Below are 18,699 nucleotides of genomic sequence, written 5' to 3'. Positions count from 1 at the left end.
TTTCTGATATGCTACCACAAAGCAGTTTTTCAAGGTGACCAATGCAGTATCAAGGCTTGGGAAAACATTTAAGGTGCTGAGTTTTCTGGACCAAAACTTTACAAATTAAGCTCCCTCATCATTATCACCCCAACCCTTACTCCCATTTGAACACTGTGGTGCCAGAAAGTGGTGAAGATAACTCCACTACAAGCATGAGACTGGTAGCATAGTCCCCCTCCCCTCATTCCATGTTTAAAGATGGGCTTCAAGTTTCAACAAATGAGGAAAGGCTTTGTTTATATTTGGTGGCATGGACATTTTTATAGGTGACAGACCGCAGAAACTAGATAACTAAGAGATTTCTTACTAAATACTCTGAATATAAAGATACTGCTCGAAATTTCATGCGTGTCTGTAAACACAGAACTGGTGGAACTGTACAGCCATGGGCAAAAGTTCTACTGTATTACATATCTCTGATGGCTGAGGCAATGAAAGGTATTACATGAACATTTATGTGGTGGTAATATAATGCACACCACAAAAGAGTATGAGAAGGATGGATAATCTCTATAGTTTGAGGAGGAATAAGAAATATGGAAGACAGGGCACAATGCTGCAAGAAGGTGGCTGATGAACTTTTACTCAAGGCTGTACATGTGATACTTACAATAACTTCCTGCTGCAACTGTTCCCCAGGTGTGACCAGTAAGAGTCCCTCAAGGTAATCTGGGGCAATCTGGTTGAAAACTACCTCATAGTAGAGAGGATTATCTGAACGCAAGGGGTAGTACCACACGCTTCGGCAGAATATCAAGTAGAACACCTGTAAAAGACACCAATGAAACAGTTACCTCACTGACTTTAGTGGGTTCATTATCATCATCATCAACCTGCCTTACTTTCACCAACAAATGGGATGAAATCATCATCATCAGGCTAACCAACTTTTTTCTGTCTGAGAATGAGTGAGGAAGGATCGAGAAAACATGGATAAAAACAAATAGAACAAAGGACAGTACAGTACACTGGAGGGAAAAAAAAAAATCAAATAACTGATTCTTCAGAAGCTTTGCAGTTACACTGAGAATGCACTTCTCCTAGGTTAGAAGCATGAAAAATATGCAATATGTATCTCTCTCTCCCACCAATGCAATAAAGACAGTATTCTTCCCCCTCCTATTTTATACCTTGCTTCCTCACACTCTATTTTATCGTATCCATCCACCTTCTTGGCCTAAAATACCTCCCACCTTCAAACTCATTCACATAAATCTTTTTCATTGTCCTATCCATGTCCATTCTTCCCAAATTATCATACAGCTTATACACAATCTCTTCTACCCTGTATTCAAGGACAGGTACACTTTCATATGGAGGCAATGATACGGTTATATACACGACTAGCGATTCCCTCTGTTTTCCCTTGAATGGAGGATGGTGGAGTGCAGTTGAGGAGTAACTTCAACCTGCACCCTGCTGGGTTTACATTTAAATGAACCTGGGGCTGCAACTACTACTGCTACCAACAAATTAGAAGAGAGTCCCACATACCTGTTGATTCTTGAGGAGTTCTGTGGTGACGTCAAGAATATACTCTTCCCGGGCCAGAGGCATGGTAAATGTATCACCCTCCACAATGCAGTAGAGGCTGTACTCCTCTTGCTCCTGCTTTGACCGCACACTGATCAGGTTGCACATCTCCTCAATAATGTCCTGGAAAATTGTGAGGATAAGGAAACTTTGAAACTACTGTTTTATAATAATACTGAATTTAATGCACACTTCAGTTCCATCCATCAATCATCCAATCCTATGTTGCCCCATGATGAGCGTAGGAACCCGGGGCTAGGCAAGTTGATCCTGACATTTAAACGAAAGTGACCAGCCTCACTCATCCCTGAGTGGCATTATGTGAGCAATAAACCCCAACCACCACTTTCATCACTTCAAATGATGCCATGCTTCCTATTTAAGAAATCCCCATACTGAGGTTGGCCATGATACAGCTGATGTTTTCTATGGACTGAAAGCTAAATTAATCGCCAAGATCAACTAATTACTTCCCAACAACTGGTGGTATTTGTTAGAAAAACAAAAAAATGTAACAATGTCAAGTTTCCACTTGGACCTGATTGTGTTTACTTGAGGCTGAGTTTCCAGTTTAAGAGTGACTACTGTGTGCCTAGTTACCAAGTTTATAGCCACATTTCACTCTCATGGTGGCATTTCATACAGTCATTGGCAGACAATTATCTATTTGGCAATATAATGCACAAACATAATTTCAACAGGTACTGTACTAACATACTGTACTCTTATGATTAGTAAAGAACCAGAGGAAGAAGTCTGGGCAAAGAGGAAGTATAGTGGGGAGAGGCATATAAATGCTATAATGACCAAATAGAGGTTACAAGGAATATCGTTCATTATCTAATGCTGGGAAACCAATTACAATATATTTATGAAGGAATGTGCATAAGAATTTTCAACTAGCTATTTGAAAAAGTATGAGCTAGTTCAACAGTCAAACAACAGTATCCTAACCATCACCTTCATTTAACCTCTAATACTTTTATTAAGATTAGAGTACATTAGTAGTAATGGGGTTCATGACAGCTATTGCCTAACCTTTCCAGTTAGGAAAGTCTCCGCTGAGCTGAATAAAATCATCTGGAGATAGAAAGAATCAGATTTTTAAAATGCTACCAGACAATTTTATAAAGCTTAGGAGAGTACACTGCTGTAGTAGTAAAATGATTCATGAATATTATCTAACTCATTCAGCTGAAAAGCCTCTCTTGTTCCAAATAAAATCATCTGGAGACAGACACAACAGACAGATATAACACCTCCAGTTTGAAGTCCCTCCTAACCTAATAAAATCATTTGGGAAAAAAGGGGGGGAGGGGAGGGGGGTCATCTCACCTGGACAACTGAGGTGCTCTTGGTGTTAATAACACGTTCTGTTCCTCCAGGCAGTCGATAGATCTGGCGCTTGGAGCTGCGGCCAGCAGTGATGGCAGTGATCTCCTCAATACTTGGCACATTCTTACGCCCTCCATATTTGAATGTCTTACGCAGATTTTGTAGACATACCATGGCAGTTCCTGAGAGGAGGTGTATGCTGTCAGAAAGTAGGTAGGAAAATGGCACAATACAGTACTGTATTATGCCCTCCATATCTGAGTGTCTTATGTAGTATTTGCAAACATACCACCACAGTTCCTGAGAGGGCCTATGTTATGAAAGAGTACACTAAAAAGAAGTTGAAAGACAATGAGTGAAGTGGTAATGAAAGACAGATGTAACTTGTGGATATATAAGTAACAACAGATCAGTAGTGATCATCATCATTCTCCAGACCCCCTTTCCCACCCTAGGGCAGGGTGAGGAGTGGCAACATCCAGTCAGCCTAAGTTTGCCCAATTCAATGGGCTACGTTTCCATTCACCCATCATTCAAGCCCACGGAATCCTGGCTCCATTAGACAAAAGCTTGGCAGACTAGTGCAGAGTTTTGTAGATGCAGATGTCTGTGAGCATCATGCCTCGAACATAAATGAAGAAAAAAGCAAAGTGATGGTTACTGAGAGAGAAGGTGACTCCCGTGTGATGTTACAGTGAATGGTAAGAGACTGGAATTGGTGAGAGAGTTCAAATACCTGGGTACAGTGATAGGAAAGAGAGGAAAATGTCCAAAAGAAGTGGAAAGTAAAGTGAAACAAGGAAGGAAAGTAGCTGGTGCTATGAAGGCCTTAATTAAAAACAGAGGCTTGAGTGTGCTGCAGCGTGAGCCTTACATGGAGTGTTAGTGCCAACTTTAACATATGGATGTGAGACTATGGTGTGGCATGAAAATGAAAAGTCAGGAATGAGAACAGTGGAGATGGGACTGCTGAGGAATGTATGTGGAGTACAGAGAGTGGATAGGATACAGAATAATGTGATTCATAAAGGATGCGGAGTGAGGAAGTCTGCGGACAGCAGAATCGAAAAGAATGTACTAAGATGGTTTGGTCATGTGGAGAGAATGGATGACAACAGAGTGGTGAAAAGGTATATCTGAGCAAATCTAAATGAGAGAGGAGGCGAGGTAGGCCAAGAAGAAGGTGAAAGGTATGATGGATGAGTGTGTAAGGAAGAGAGGTATGGAAGTTGGTGAGACTAAAGGACTGACAAGAAACTGAGCTGACTGGATGAATTTTGTGTGGAGAAGTGCATACCCAGGGATCTGGCACCCTTTTAACGTGATAGCATTTGGATTGACTCTATCAGATTGGCTTATCTGATGGAGATCCATAGTAACGGCAGGAATAACAGATTCATAACACTAAGAATTGACAAGACAGACCAACAGATATTAACCCAACATGAAAAGAGCTCATGAAACCTGTACATTCTGAACTTTGACAACCTATATAAATATTGCTTGATGCTGCACTGTGAGGGTTGGCCTTGATAAAAAGGATCTCTTAGCATTTCTATCCCTACCTATTAATGACATCTCTTCCCACATCACAACAATAACAACAACATCAACAACCCAACAATAAACTTACCTGGGAAAAATGGTCAGGATGATGATGTACCGTATATTAATTCGTCATCATTAATCTGACCAATGTGCCACTTAAAGGTGGGGTGAGGAATTTATAATTTACAGCTCTAAAGTCTCTTAAAGTAATCTTGAACTAATCATGGTAAGATTGTTTCTTGCAGTATGCAGCTGTCTCAGGGTACAAAATTTGAAGAGGTACTGAGTGTGGTACAAAATAAATTTAAAATCCAAAGTATCTTAAAGTACTCTTCAACTAACCATGGTAAGCTCGTCTCTTGTCATAAGCAGCTGTCTCAAGGTATTTGAAGAGGTATGGCTTGAGGGTGTCGGAGCAAGTGAAATAAGCAGCCAGGATGGAGAAGAGACGCCATCCTCGCTGGCAGGAGTCAGGGATGGAGGATTTGTTGTTGGTGGTCTGCTTCATCACCTGGCAGTACACCTCATCACGCATCATTGCTTGTTTGTGGCAGTTCTGGCAGGGAAAAAGAACATCATTATCAGCACCATCATCACTGCCACCACCACCACTACTGTCATTATAGTTGTCCCAACCCAATTTCTCATTGCCATAATTCAGTCAATCCCCAAGCTGGATATTGCATAGTATCCCCAATCAGCTAACCATCCAGCATCAAGCCAGATAATGTGTCACTATTCGTCTCGACCCTCAATCCTAAAATCTTTCCTACAGTATTACCTATGAACAAAAGATTAGCTGGGGGCGATCACCATCCATTCACTCGATGTAGTGCTGCTTTCGGTGTCTGCCCTTTCCTCCCTTCCATCCTTCCTCTTCTGTCTTTCCTTCTTTCCTCTTTCTTCTGCCTATGGGTGACTTTACACTCCCTCTTCTGTCTTGCTGTCCTTCATTCTTTCCTCTTCCTTCTACCTATGGGTGACTCTACACTAAAAGACAACCCAAATGGATTCCTGGACACCAGGAAACCATTTACTATGCTGGGTGGTAACCATATAACCAAATTATGGCACCTAATGGTTTAGAGGGTAAATAAGGTGCTCCAGTTGGACTGAGCCTGTGTAGCTTTATATCCAAGGGCTGGTTGGGGTTTATTGCTCATGTAATGCCACTCAGGGATGAGTGAGGCTGGTCACTCTCATCTTAAATGTCAGGACCAACTGGCCTAGCCCCGGGCTCCAACGCTCCCCTTGGGGCAATGTAGGATTGGATGATGGATGGATTTTTTTTTTCTTTTAACAAAAAATATTATATGTATCTTTAGCAGAAGGGTTGAATGTATAGATAAAAGAAAAAAAAAAAAATGCCCATATTCCAAATGGGTCAGTTTGCATTTAGGGGGGGAGGGGAAATCACAGTGAAATTATCCTGTCTGAGCCAGAAGGCCAGGTGCTTTCCATTTCTGAGTCAGATATTGCCTTATTTCACCTGATATTGTTTTACTAGTGTCGAGCAAAAAGCATCGGATACTACGACGATGAATAATTGAGAGTTTACTGTACGTCAGAGAGACAAAAATCAACAGCATATCATGTTATTCAAGCACCTGGAATCTTGGTTCCACCTCACAAGTCTGGTGCACACTAAAAGATGATCTGCTACCTGCCTGAGGTGTACAGTACACTACAGTATTATCCTAACTGTTTAAAACTAGAGGTACAGTAGTAGCTACATGACTGCAACTTACCTACAATACTCAAACCCATAAAACACATAACACTAGTGGCTTTCATGTATCAACAATTATCATCATCATCACTGTCACCAACCCAACAATTTCTTCCCACCCAGAGATGAGGTGAGTAAGGGTCCACAAAGTATGGAAAGAGGAAAAACCACGGAGGGGGAGCTAATCTCAGATTACCCCCCTGTGCAGTGTACAGGCCCAAGGCCATGCTATTATGGTCCAGACCAGCTAAAGACAGAAAATCAATGTACAAAGACATACTTTTCCAAAGTTTATGAACACGTAGCAGAAAAAATGAACGATTCAAAACACATACTAGTATGGACAGGGCTTTTATTGCATTTTTGCCAGTTGTATACTTTCTTCAGATGGAAGTGGGATGAGATGTTTCTTTGACTGTACAGCCCTGGTACATGATCATTTTATTTGTTCTACTGAGAGAGTAACATCCAGTCTCCTGTTAGTCATACTGAGTTTGGGAACCTGAGAATAGGCTTCCATAATCCTTAACATTTAATGCCTGTTAACTGTTCCACACCCTTTGTGCCATTATGAGAAGACTATCACTTGAAGTATACTCTTTTTACTGTAATCTGGCCTACAAATGCCATCTCTCTATCTTGAATTCAGAGTTCTTCCATTAAATTAACACTAGAATATGACATCAGCCATGAAAAGGTGCTATGAAAAGGATACACAACCACAGCATTGGCTTTTTTTCCAACTCAACTACCCAAAGGAAGCTGCAAAAGCAAAAAAATCTGAGCCACGCTTACATAAAAAGGGTATAGTCAACTGCTCAAGTCCAGTCACCTCTCCTACCCTTGATTATTGGAGTCACAGGCGCTCAACTGAGATAACAGACAAACTTGAAACTATCACCATGAGATGGATGATAATATGCACCTTAAACCATCTCTGTTCATTACTGTATATCACGTTCCAAAACCTATGAATCCAAAGATGAAAGGGCCACTAGGTGAATGTTGATTGTACACAAATCTAGGTAACTTACCATGAGGATGGTGTAAACACAGTGGACTTCAGTCTGGTGGGGTGCCATGGGGTAATCCCCCATGTACCTCATCACTGCCAGGAAGCTCTCAACACCAACCTGGCTTGACTCAGTATCCAGTGGCAGAAGTGAGGCACTCAATGGAGACTGTGTGAACTTTACCATCTCAACCTGAGCATGTACATAACACATTAATCCCTGTTATGTACTAACTACTACATATTGAATTATTGATGCTATCTTGCTGAATGTTATTACTCACACTCTTCTATTACAATATACTAGTATAGAGTAACCTGAAGGAGTGCAAGTGTGAAGATAAGAAAATATTAAAATGATAAAAAAGATAACAGTCAGCCTAATATTACACCTTCATTACATTTTTTTTACTGTAGCAGTCCAAGACTAGGATGCCACAGACAAGCAGTACTAACATAATGAGAATAACCTCCATTGGGTAACTATATTCCATGGTATCTGTAATTACATTTGAAAAGCTATAATTTCTACCAAATACCAGATACTTAAGTGACCAACCTGTTCTTTCCATGTCCAGCCTGCCCCATTTTCTTTGCTCTTCTTCTTCTTGGATGTTTTGTTGGTTTGTAGTGTCCCATCTGACTGTACCATCCCTTGTTCCTTTGACACTCGGAAATGTTGTAGCGCAAACTGCAGTAGCGAGTGTTTACCATCATGAACCACTGGAGCAGAACCTTCGACACTTTCTCCACTTCCTCCTCCACCCACATCCACAATTCCACTGATTCTCCCTCCTCCACTCCCACTTCCCCCTCCTCCGCCTCCCTCGCCCTCTGAGGAGTGTCCAGAGTCGTCATGGTGTGAGTGGTGGTGTATCAGTGGAGGTGTTGTCACGGCACTGGTGTTGTTGATGGCAGAGGTGACTGTGGTGGTGGTGGTGGTGGTAGTCTGGTGGTGGTGGTGATGGTGGTGCTGTTGGTGGTGTACTTCATGATGCGTCCACAGTCCATCACCACCGCTGCCTCCACCACTGCCACTCACAGGGCTGGCAGCTTCCACATCCCTCTCTATGATGCTTGACTTTGAGGATTCCTTCCGGCTCTGTGAAAATAAAGATTCCTTAATACATATCCAATCTTCTGTTACCAATTTAGTCATATACTTCTTATCAAAATTCAAACTTGTTCATACTGTATATACTGTGCCATATAGCATGTCCATGTCAAATGTAAACTTTTTCAGATATATATTTTTTCTTTAAAATCCACAATAAATTACAGAAAACTGCCTGTTACCCCTCTCACAAGGTTTGAGTGCTGGGATATTCTCAACATGTCTGGCAGTTTTGCTTGCATCAACCAAAATACAGATCCTCTCCCAAATTCATCCAACCTCCTTACACAGTCCTACCTGGTCTACTGCCAGATGCCTTAATCCCACAAGAGGCGCCCACAAGCTAATTACCTCCACATCGTTCTGCCCCCTGCCATTTGCCTGCCCTCCAACTCACACCCCATTTCTCATTTATCTCTCCACTCCATCCCTCCCTCCCATCCTTGGTCCTACTCAGCCTAAACTGTTAATGTGCTGCACTGCCATTTATGCACATGTCCTCAACTCCTTCCCCATCCTCTGCAAGTAGGATAATGGACTGCAGGACAAGAAAGCATCAGCCTGCAGTTTCCTACATTCACCAGGGGTTGCACCAGCAACACCAACACCACTGTGAAATACAGACCCTTACTACACCCATTCAAGCTGTGTTTTCCATTCACACATCACACAAGTCTTTGGCATTTTTATCTTCACCCCATTATTATTCTTTACTTCCTTATTACCAGTGCATATTATCATACAAGCTAAACTGTTTGGTGGCCAGTCTTGGTGGATGAGCAACATAGTGCATAAGGCAGTACGTGGTGAAGTGGGTGTGGGTCTCTCTCTCTCTCTCTCTCTCTCTCTCTCTCTCTCTCTCTCTCTCTCTCTCTCTCTCTCTCTCTCTCGCTCTCTCTCTCTCTCTCTCTCTCTCTCACATACACACAAATAGATGGCTGCTTACCTGTTTAACAGCCTGTCTTGCTGGATGTGCAACTTTGGTGGGTGCGGCAGCAGGTGGCGGTGTGGTGGTGTGGGTGCGGGTCACAGGAGCCACATACTCCACTGGGAACAGACCTGTGCGATCATCAAGCACTCCCTGTAGCCAACCTGTAGACATACCAATATTAGCATCACTAATATCATCATCATTCACATTTATCATGCTCATCATCACCCAAATCATACAGTAAGTTCATCAATGTATTCATTATTATTAACACCATTACCACCATCATACTCATCATTAACATCACCCTCATTATCAACTTGTGGGGGTTCACTGCAGGACCAAAGGCTCCCCCAGCTTTCTCCATTTTGACTTAAAAGATGTTACAATGATCCATCCCAGGCACACAAATTCAGTGACTTTATCCCTCAACATAATTCTTCAACTATACTGACCCCTTCACTCGACTGATGTAATCTTTTGTTTTATTCACACCTCTAGATTATTTTATGTTGATTTAGACTTCTGAAACTGAAGGATTAGATATAGCCTTCACTAACTCCTTCACAAATATAAATCTCCCCTAATGAATATAATCAGTTGGAGGCAGAAGAATAAAACACCAAAATATATCATCACATTCAAAAGTTAATAATTTCATTGGTGGGCAGCAGTCTTCTTCTGCTGAATTAAACTGGCAACAACCCATGACATGTGTTACAACAGGTATAATGTATTCAACTGATGGGTTTCCATGAGTGAATACAGTACAACGATCTGATTGCTGCTACGGTAAGATACAAGTCACCTCTGAATCATGGGCTTTCACCTAAATACTGTACCACTGTCAAAAATAACTTGTGACTTGAGTGCATACAACAGTAAGGGAGACCGGAGATGAGATGAAGGGACAGGGTAGAGCACCGTATGAGTAGGGGGGTTGTGAGATGGAGATAGGGCAGCCTGACGGCAAAGGATTGACATGGAGATCTTTGTGGTCACCCCTTCTGGGATCTGGGCAACTGGTCATAAATATGCAGATAGACTTTTGTCATATAATATTCAGTTCATATTCAGCTATCAGCCTGAAGTCACTTCATTTATAACTAGATACAGTAGCCTATACCATTATATCAATCTTAACCACTTTTATCAATAACAAGTTCACTTTCTGGCATAAATTTTCCTTACAAAAATTTCCGCCATAAAATCACCAACTGCTGTTGGTCAAGAACCACTTTCAGTCATGTCACTTTACTCAGTCATCATTATCCATCCAGAAGTCATCCTTCAGTTCTAACTAGTCACACTAGGTACAGTCTACTCATCAGCTAAATTTACAACCGGTAGAATTAATAACCTTATTTTTTTCTTTCTTAGTCACTCCTATAAACATGACTAAAATCCATTTTCTTTTACGTACATAGATGAGTTGCCAACTACTAGTTGAAATCACTTTTAAAATCAAGACTACTGAACTGAAATATTTCTTGTTATAAAAGGAACAGACTACTTTTTCTCTTGAAAGATTTCAGAAAAAAAAAAGGTATTAGTTTTCAATTTACTAAATGGCACTGCACGTTACTACTACTACTTCTACTACTAGTACTATAGTACTGCTGCTGCTGCTGCTTTTACTACTGTACTTCAGCCTCATCTTCTTGACGTCATTTCCTAGAAAAATATGATGGAAGACTACTAATTATGATTGTAATAATAATACATTTCAAAGCCAGATCCTTTTACACTTTCACTTGTTGAGCCTTTCTCTATGTTCAAGCACGTCTATCTGTATGCCCGGTAAACATAAGGCAAGACTGAGGTGCATAAAGTGGTGGGTAGTGAGAGTGTGACGGACCAAGGCACGTAGTGGAAGGTGAAAGTGAGTGAAGGTGATGAGGCAGACGTACCTTTGTCCTCTCATGGTGTAGAAGAGGGGGGGGGGGCTATTACGATGGTTGGAACTTTTGATTTTTTAATCTTGCCACCTCATGATTTTACTCACCTCTGGGACACAGTTTTCAAAATGGAGGCGGAGTACGTATGGGGGTATAAGAATGGTAGATTATAACACAGCTTGACTTACCATTCTCTCCACAGCGGTCACATCCAGCAACTCTAACATCACCCAATCTGAAGCTAAGCTGAGAAAGGTCTTAATACAGGTTTAGGAGGTTGACAGAGGTAGAGGGTGACAGCAAGGGTAAGGAGGAAGATTTGGTGATTATGAGGCAGGGTGAGGTTGGCGCAAGTGGAGGGTGAGTCTAAGGTAGGATGAGGTAGGTGGAAATTTAGGGTGAGGTTGAGGAGGCAGCATAAGAGTGAGGCTGAGGAGGTAGAGTAAGGGTGAGACTGAGGAACTTTAAGATGAGACAGAATATTATATTAAGGATGAAGTAGACTATAACAGTAAGGGTGAACTAAAGTCTCACCATTCTCGCCATATCTGTCAGGTCCAGTCACCCTAATAATGTCACCCTTCCTGAAGCTAAGCAGGGAGTGGCCACCCTGTCTACTCTCACTCGTCAGGTAGTCCGCCACTGCTCGCACGTATTCTTGGCTTCCCTGCAAACAAATAAAAATAAAATACATAAACAAATATAGAATAATAAATATCATCATCATTATACTGTCTACTTTCACTCGTCAGGTAGTCAGCCACCGCTCACAGGTATTCCTGGTTACCTTGGAAATAAGATTATCAAGCAATCAACCTACTATTTTGACTTCCCTGCAATAAGTAACAAAAAATCAATTAATCACTCATTCTATAATCCCCCCCCCCCCGGCCAATGGTTTTCGTACTTAAAAACAAACTTCTTGGTTCTTTATAAACGATACAAAATGCAGAACAAACTGATGGGTGATAGTGATGGGCCAGTGAAGAATCTTATACCCATTCCAGTGATGATGATGATGATGATGATGATGATGAAGATGATGCAAACGAACAACTGACCTAAAACTCTACCTGGAATGCCAAACGAGCAAAATGGTGGGGATGAAAGTTGTTCCTGACGGCGTGATAGAGAACGAGTGCCCAGCCTAGTCGCGACGTGGCACCCAAGGCTTGGTGCCAATCGTCTAAGCCGGGAGTCACACTGTTCACCTCACCCTCACCCTCACCCTCCCTCCACCCGTAGCTACCATCACCCTCAACCTTCACCCTCCGTCGGGGCCTTGATTGGAGTGGAAGAAGGCTGGGTTGGGTGTAGTTGCTGTGCCTAACCTTGTCTTGTGGAATGGTGTATGGTAGTTTCTGAAGGTGGGGAGGATGGTCGTGGGTGTTCTGACAGTTGTAGCGGTGTCCTTGAATTTTCTGAAGCTGGGGGTCATATATAGTGGTCTGAAGTTGAGGGAGGTGTTTCTGGTCATACTGAAGTTGACTGGAGTGGTATTCTCGAGTTCTGTGAAGCTGGCAGTGAGGTTCGTGGGTATCTTGAAGGTGGGAGTCGTATGCCTTCGTCTTATAAAGCTGACAGTGGGGTTCATGGCTATTCTGGAGGTGGTGGTGGTGCTTTGGAGTCTTCTGAAGGTCGTGGGGGTGGTCGTGGCTACTCTCGAGCTGGGGGTGATACCTATTCCACTTATTTTGAATGTCTTTGACTGGAGTGACTGGGTGTTTTGCCTCCTCGCTGTCCAAATCACTCGCTTCGTAGTTCCCATTTACATCGCCCCTTCCAACAAGGAGTGGATTCCTGGATGCTGTTTTTATATAACTATTACCACTTCGAACCACAGAAACCCTTCCAGAATCGCTCTTCGCTGAGTATGGTGGCACTGTTGAACCCTCCTCCTCCACGTCAGAATTACTGTGTGTGTCGTCTCCCTCAGTTTCATCCACTTCCTGCAGGCTTTCCATAGACTTATAGGAGTACCTTCGATGGTTCATCTGTGATCTGGCTGAGGTCCCATTGCTGTGATGGTCCTCGGACACGTCTGGGAGGGCCTGGAGTGTGTCTGGTACGGTTCTGTGTGTCATTTCTGTGGCATGCTGAGCCGGGTAGTACCACACCGAATCCGGAAGCATTTTCCAGGTGATGGTAGATTGGCGGAAGTTCAAAAGCCACTTTACACATCACTCGCACACTGGTTTATCTATGTAACAATTCACAGTTTATTCAAGACGAGAGCAGTTTACAGTACGATCAACAAAATACTACCATATTTTTACTTTTCTTGATTTATTATATCTTTTACTCCCTCTTGTTTTATAGCATCTTTACTCTTCCTTTATCACACCTAGCTTCTCTGTCTCTCTTGATTTATCATAACTTTACTATCTCATGATTTATTGTACCTTTACTCTTCTTGCTAAACATTCTGAAACACACGACCACTTTTGAAACACTCATCAGTATGCCCTACCACACAGCAACAGCCACATACTTTATCATACTATATATATTTACCGCATATAACAAAACATGCCGGTATGGAGACAAAACGCTCAGGTCCAATTTAAAGGAATCACTATGTAACTGTATTTCTTTTGATGTATTACTGATAAAATTTCTTTTGATGTTTTGCAGATAATAATTTAGGTTACACATTTTTGAACGCTGCTGGCGTTTAAAGAATGTTACTGAAGCAAGCCTCTCTCTCTCTCTCTCTCTCTCTCTCTCTCTCTCTCTCTCTCTCTCTCTCACAATAAACACATGGGAGTGAATGGGCCTTTGTATGTGGCCGATGGTGCATACACTGTATACGGCAATGTTTACGGGCGAGAGGGGGAAACTAACCGACCAACTGACCGAATTTTGAGTGAAGTAGTGATGCAAGGCAGTGAATGGGGGAAACAAGAAGGGCTGACTGAAAGAAAATGTTAACACCTTCAATGCTATGATAATATTTCTCCTTTTATTACCTCCTGACAATTTGATTTAGCTCAGAACCTTTTCCAACTGAGGAGGTCAGAAATACTCAATTATCCTTCCATACAATTTTCCCAAGAACATTGTAAAGCTGCCTGGAGGTGCCAATAATACTGCACACTCATTTTCACGTCACCAGGTTGAAGGAGTTACGGAAGGATTGTGCTGTGGAGGAGATGAAAGATGTAGCATGGTGTGAGGAGAGGAAACGTTAAAGGTATGCTTAGACAAACGAGGTAATGTGTGGGGTGTGGGGATGAGATGAAAAAGGAGGAGGAATGTTATAGCCTACAGACAAATGAGGTAATGTGTGGGGTGTGGAGATGAGATGGGAAAGAAATGGTAGGGTATGATAAGATGACGAATGAGACAATGTAAGATGTTAAAAGAAGGGGCATGCTATGAATGAGACAAATGTGGCAATGTGCAGTGGGTGATGAGATGAAGAAGGCTCGGTAGAGATGTGTAATGAATGAAGATGTGGGGGCAGAGATAAGATGAAGGGTGATTTACGTGTGATAGCAAGATGAGGAATGAATTGTAAGGAAAATATATGTGGTACGTGAAGACATACGGAATCAAATTTGCTTGGCTGGCGACGTATGACGAGTGAGAATATTAACCTACATCTTACAGATATATTGAGAGCGGAATCAAGATGTGAGGAGCTTTAAGGCAATGAGGGGATATGCTTGTGTGTGTGTGTGTGTGTGTGTGTGTGTGTGTGTGTGTGTGTGTGTGTGTGTGTGTGTGTGTGTGTGTGTGTGTGTGTGTGTGTGTGTGTGTGTGTGTGTGTGTGTGTGTGTGTGTGTGTGTGTGTGTGTGCAAGAATACCTCAACCTACATCCCTACCCCACTAACCGCCTTATACAACTCTAATACACCCATCATCTGTCACGCTACACTCATTATACACACACTAATTTACGCTTCATTCACTCACCTACACCCTTAGTCCATTCAACCAGGGAAACGTCTTTTTTACTTTAATGTTTGCTATTTTTAGACAATTTAACTTGCATCTATTGTCAGACGCCTTAATCCCGTATGAAGGCCACAAACAAATCACCTCCTAGTTGCCTTATCCTCTGTCATTTGCCTGCTCTCCTTCCAGCTCGCTCCCCCTCCCTCATATATCGCTCCACTCCATCTCTCCAACTCAAACTCGGTCTCCCCCTCCTTACTTAGCTACGTGAAAGCTTTTGAACTGCAAGAGGTAGATACAGCAATCATTACTACACGTTCTTCTCAGGCTGACTAAGATCTGGCTGCTGCAATATCCAAGGCTTATCCAGTATTACCGTATCCAATCCTTCCACTCCAGATCCACCCTCACAGTCACTTATGGCTTCAAAACTTCTCAATATTCATCCTCCTAATACACTGTATATACCTTTATTTCTAGTCTGACTGCAACTAAACTTCGCGGAACGAACTCCACCCTCAAATCAACATTTCACTTTTGTATGCAAAATAAGATACGGTACACCTTAAGCCTGAAAGCCTTCAATCCTTGTCCCTTCCAAAGAACACTGGGAAAAATATCAAAATGCGTTCATTTTGTAATGTCTGAACACAGGACTGGAAGTCATGTAGTAATATATTTCCTTCATCCACTTAACCATTACCAACCACTGTCATCCACACCTGCTCTATACAAACTCATCCCTACCTCCACTCCATACAATCCCACCCACGAGTACACATTCACCTACTCTTACATGTACAGTACAGCACATTAACCTATTCTTCATCCACTAAACATTCACAACCACTCCCATCCGCATTCATCCATTACATTTTTCAACCGCTTCATATTCCTACACATTCATTCACTTTATCATTCACATGCATTACCTATCAACATCCAGCCACTTGAAATTCACTACTCTCATCCATTTTCACCTAGCCTACATGCATTCCATCCAGCCATCCCACGAAACCATCTATCGGTACACATTTAGGCTACACAAAACACCTTTCCCCACATCGTGCAGTGCTGGTTACTGAGCGCCCAATCAATATTCACATCCATACTCACCCTGGCCTCATCCACATGCACTCCATCCTTCGCCCATCGTACAGACTCGTTCCGCCTATCCATCTGCCAACTGCAATGCATCCATAACCTATCCTTTCCAACTCATAAACCATTCTCTCCATCCATCAACTTTCTCCAGTTTTCCTCTGCACATACAGTACTTCCTCGTAGGCAATCTCAATCCTCCTACCCCATTCCTTATAAGTATTATATACTGTACACGGTAGAGAGAGAGAGAGAGAGAGAGAGAATGCTACGTACCCCTTCAACTAAAATTTCCCGGTTCCATTAATTCATTCTCTCTCTCTCTCTCTCTCTCTCTCTCTCTCTCTCTCTCTCTCGCTTACACACACACACACACAAACACATTTTCTCCATGATTTCTGAGCTCATAACCGCAAGTCCCATTTTCACTGCAGGTCTCTCCCAATCACCTATGTTTCCGTTCTATCACGGCCACTGAACCTTACAATCTATTTTCTATTCCTTGGCCTGCATTCTCGTCAACTTAGGAGCCTTCCGAATACCTGCTGTTGTGGACCCAAGCTCAACTAAACGCGAACCCGGTGAACTGCAGGCTGAAATTTCCATTATCCTGCAACCCATAGTCATCCTCCTTTCGAGGGACTTCTGTATAACCGGGCAGCTTCACTGTCCGGTTATATCAGTACCACCACGTGAAGGAGTCCCCCTACAGCAATTGTTCAGTTCTTCCTCTGCTCTACTTCTTTCACCTTAACATTTCTAGACACTCCTTCCCCTTTCGTACTTCGCCAGCAACACAAGCATAGCCACTACAGCACCTGTACATTGCAACACTTCCTAACGATACCCCTTCCTCATTCACACTTCATCAGCTTTGTCAAGGGTAAACTCTGGCTATCACTCTCCCTCCAAGAAGGTCCGGTCCCACGGTGATCCTAATATGAAATGGCACCGACAGATACCCAAACAGATCACGTCCTTGTCTTGAAAAAATAAAAATAAAGACGGTAACCATATTTCATGTCCTGTGCTCACTCCCTGGGAACGCAATGCTCTTTACGTTTTTTCCGTTACGTTCGCTCTTCCCACCAAGCCAATATTAACCCTTTCAATCCTATGGTGCAACCTGTCATGTCGTTTCATTCGTGCTATCAGACGGTTTTATTCAGCTGAGGGGAGATTTTCGAAATGGAGAGCTTGGATATAAACTTCAATAACCCTTCCACTAATAAAGATCCTCTGGTTGAATAAAAACGTCTAGTAGTAGAATTACTTTAAAAAAAAATAAAAAAAAATCCTGGGGTTCAAGGGGTAAGTCCTGTTGTCTGATGAAATATAAAGAAATAAATATAATAAACACAAGAACACACACATTGGAAAAAAGACAAAAACTAGAAGCCGTCTCACGATGGGATCTCACCACCCAAGTAGCCGGAAAGTTTTTCCTCGGCACATAACTTTTCACCTCCATTTCTGATCTGACGCAAATTCAGGATGTGCAACACACTCACGAAGCCAGCCAGCCAACCTCACAACTGAGAACATTACCACTCGCTCTGCGAAGCGAGCGAGTGGTAAGCGAATGGAATGGTAATGTTTTCATTTCAGTTGTGAGGTTGGCTGGCTGGTTTTGTGTGTGGGTAAACAAGGTCTCAGGAACGGCTTGAGCCATCAACATCAAGGTATCAAGATACGGCCAAAATCTTGGACGAGTTCGAAAATGGGCACTCGGGGTCAAGGTCAAGGTCCCCAAAAAGGCTGCCAAAGGTCAACTAATTGACCTTTGGTGACCTTGACCTTGACCCCGAGTGCCCATATTTGAACTCGTCCAAGATTCTGGCCGTATCTTGATACCCTGAAAGTTTCATGTTGATAGCCCATGCCGTTCATGACATCTTGTTGACCCACACACAAAGCCAGCCGGCCAACCTCACAACTGAAAACATTACCACTACGCTCGCTTCGCAACGCGGGAAGTGAGAAACAAAACAGGAAGCACCAATGACAAAGCAACGTAAAAGACTAAGCTTGGCTACCGGTAGTGCAAATAAAAACAAAACACACAAATACGAGTAAATCACTGGAAAAAAAAAAAAAAAAGCAAGATACAAAAGCAAAAGGACGAAGAAATATGAAGTAAAAAAAAAGAAAAAAGCGAAAACAATTTTAAATAAGCACAACCGTACGGAAAGCATGGAGGAAAACTGAAGGAAAGAAAAACTGTAGCTAAAATAAGAAGCAAAAACCACAGGACTAAATATAAAAAATATATATAAACGCTTGAACCTAAAAAAAAAAAAAAAGTAAATATATGGATTGCAACATACCATGACTGTGAAGTGATGACAAAACCACACACACACACACACACACACACACACACACACACACCTAGCTTGCATGATAAGACACACTTAGTAACAGCTCAGAGGTACCCCCCCCCCTCAGTGAAAGGCGGTGAAGGGGCAGAGAGAGAGAGAGAGAGAGGGGAATTTCACATGGATATACCGCATAACTTTACGAACCCAGCGAGGCAGTTACCGTGTCCATAACTG

General features: G+C 42.3%; 1 protein-coding gene across 1 annotated transcript in view; it reads right to left on the bottom strand.

The window, feature by feature from the left end:
• Positions 1-18,699, bottom strand: part of Myo10A (unconventional myosin 10A) — a 121,656-nt gene that overhangs the window by 9,153 nt on the left and 93,804 nt on the right. Inside the window, exons 42-49 of the mRNA XM_080286580.1 lie at positions 11,677-11,809; positions 9,260-9,405; positions 7,759-8,301; positions 7,222-7,392; positions 4,801-5,014; positions 2,911-3,092; positions 1,537-1,698; positions 653-808 (exon numbers count right to left, since the gene is read on the bottom strand). Coding sequence (XP_080142706.1) covers positions 653-808; positions 1,537-1,698; positions 2,911-3,092; positions 4,801-5,014; positions 7,222-7,392; positions 7,759-8,301; positions 9,260-9,405; positions 11,677-11,809 — 1,707 coding nt within the window. The remainder of the gene's footprint in view (positions 1-652; positions 809-1,536; positions 1,699-2,910; positions 3,093-4,800; positions 5,015-7,221; positions 7,393-7,758; positions 8,302-9,259; positions 9,406-11,676; positions 11,810-18,699) is intronic.

Source organism: Coenobita brevimanus, chromosome 112 (genome assembly GCF_032717465.1).
Source record: "Coenobita brevimanus isolate Jiangsu-jjx chromosome 112, ASM3271746v2, whole genome shotgun sequence".
NCBI classification, from domain to species: domain Eukaryota; kingdom Metazoa; phylum Arthropoda; class Malacostraca; order Decapoda; family Coenobitidae; genus Coenobita; species Coenobita brevimanus.
The sequence above is the reverse complement of the archived record's forward strand: the minus strand, read 5'-3'. Positions and strand labels throughout refer to the sequence as shown.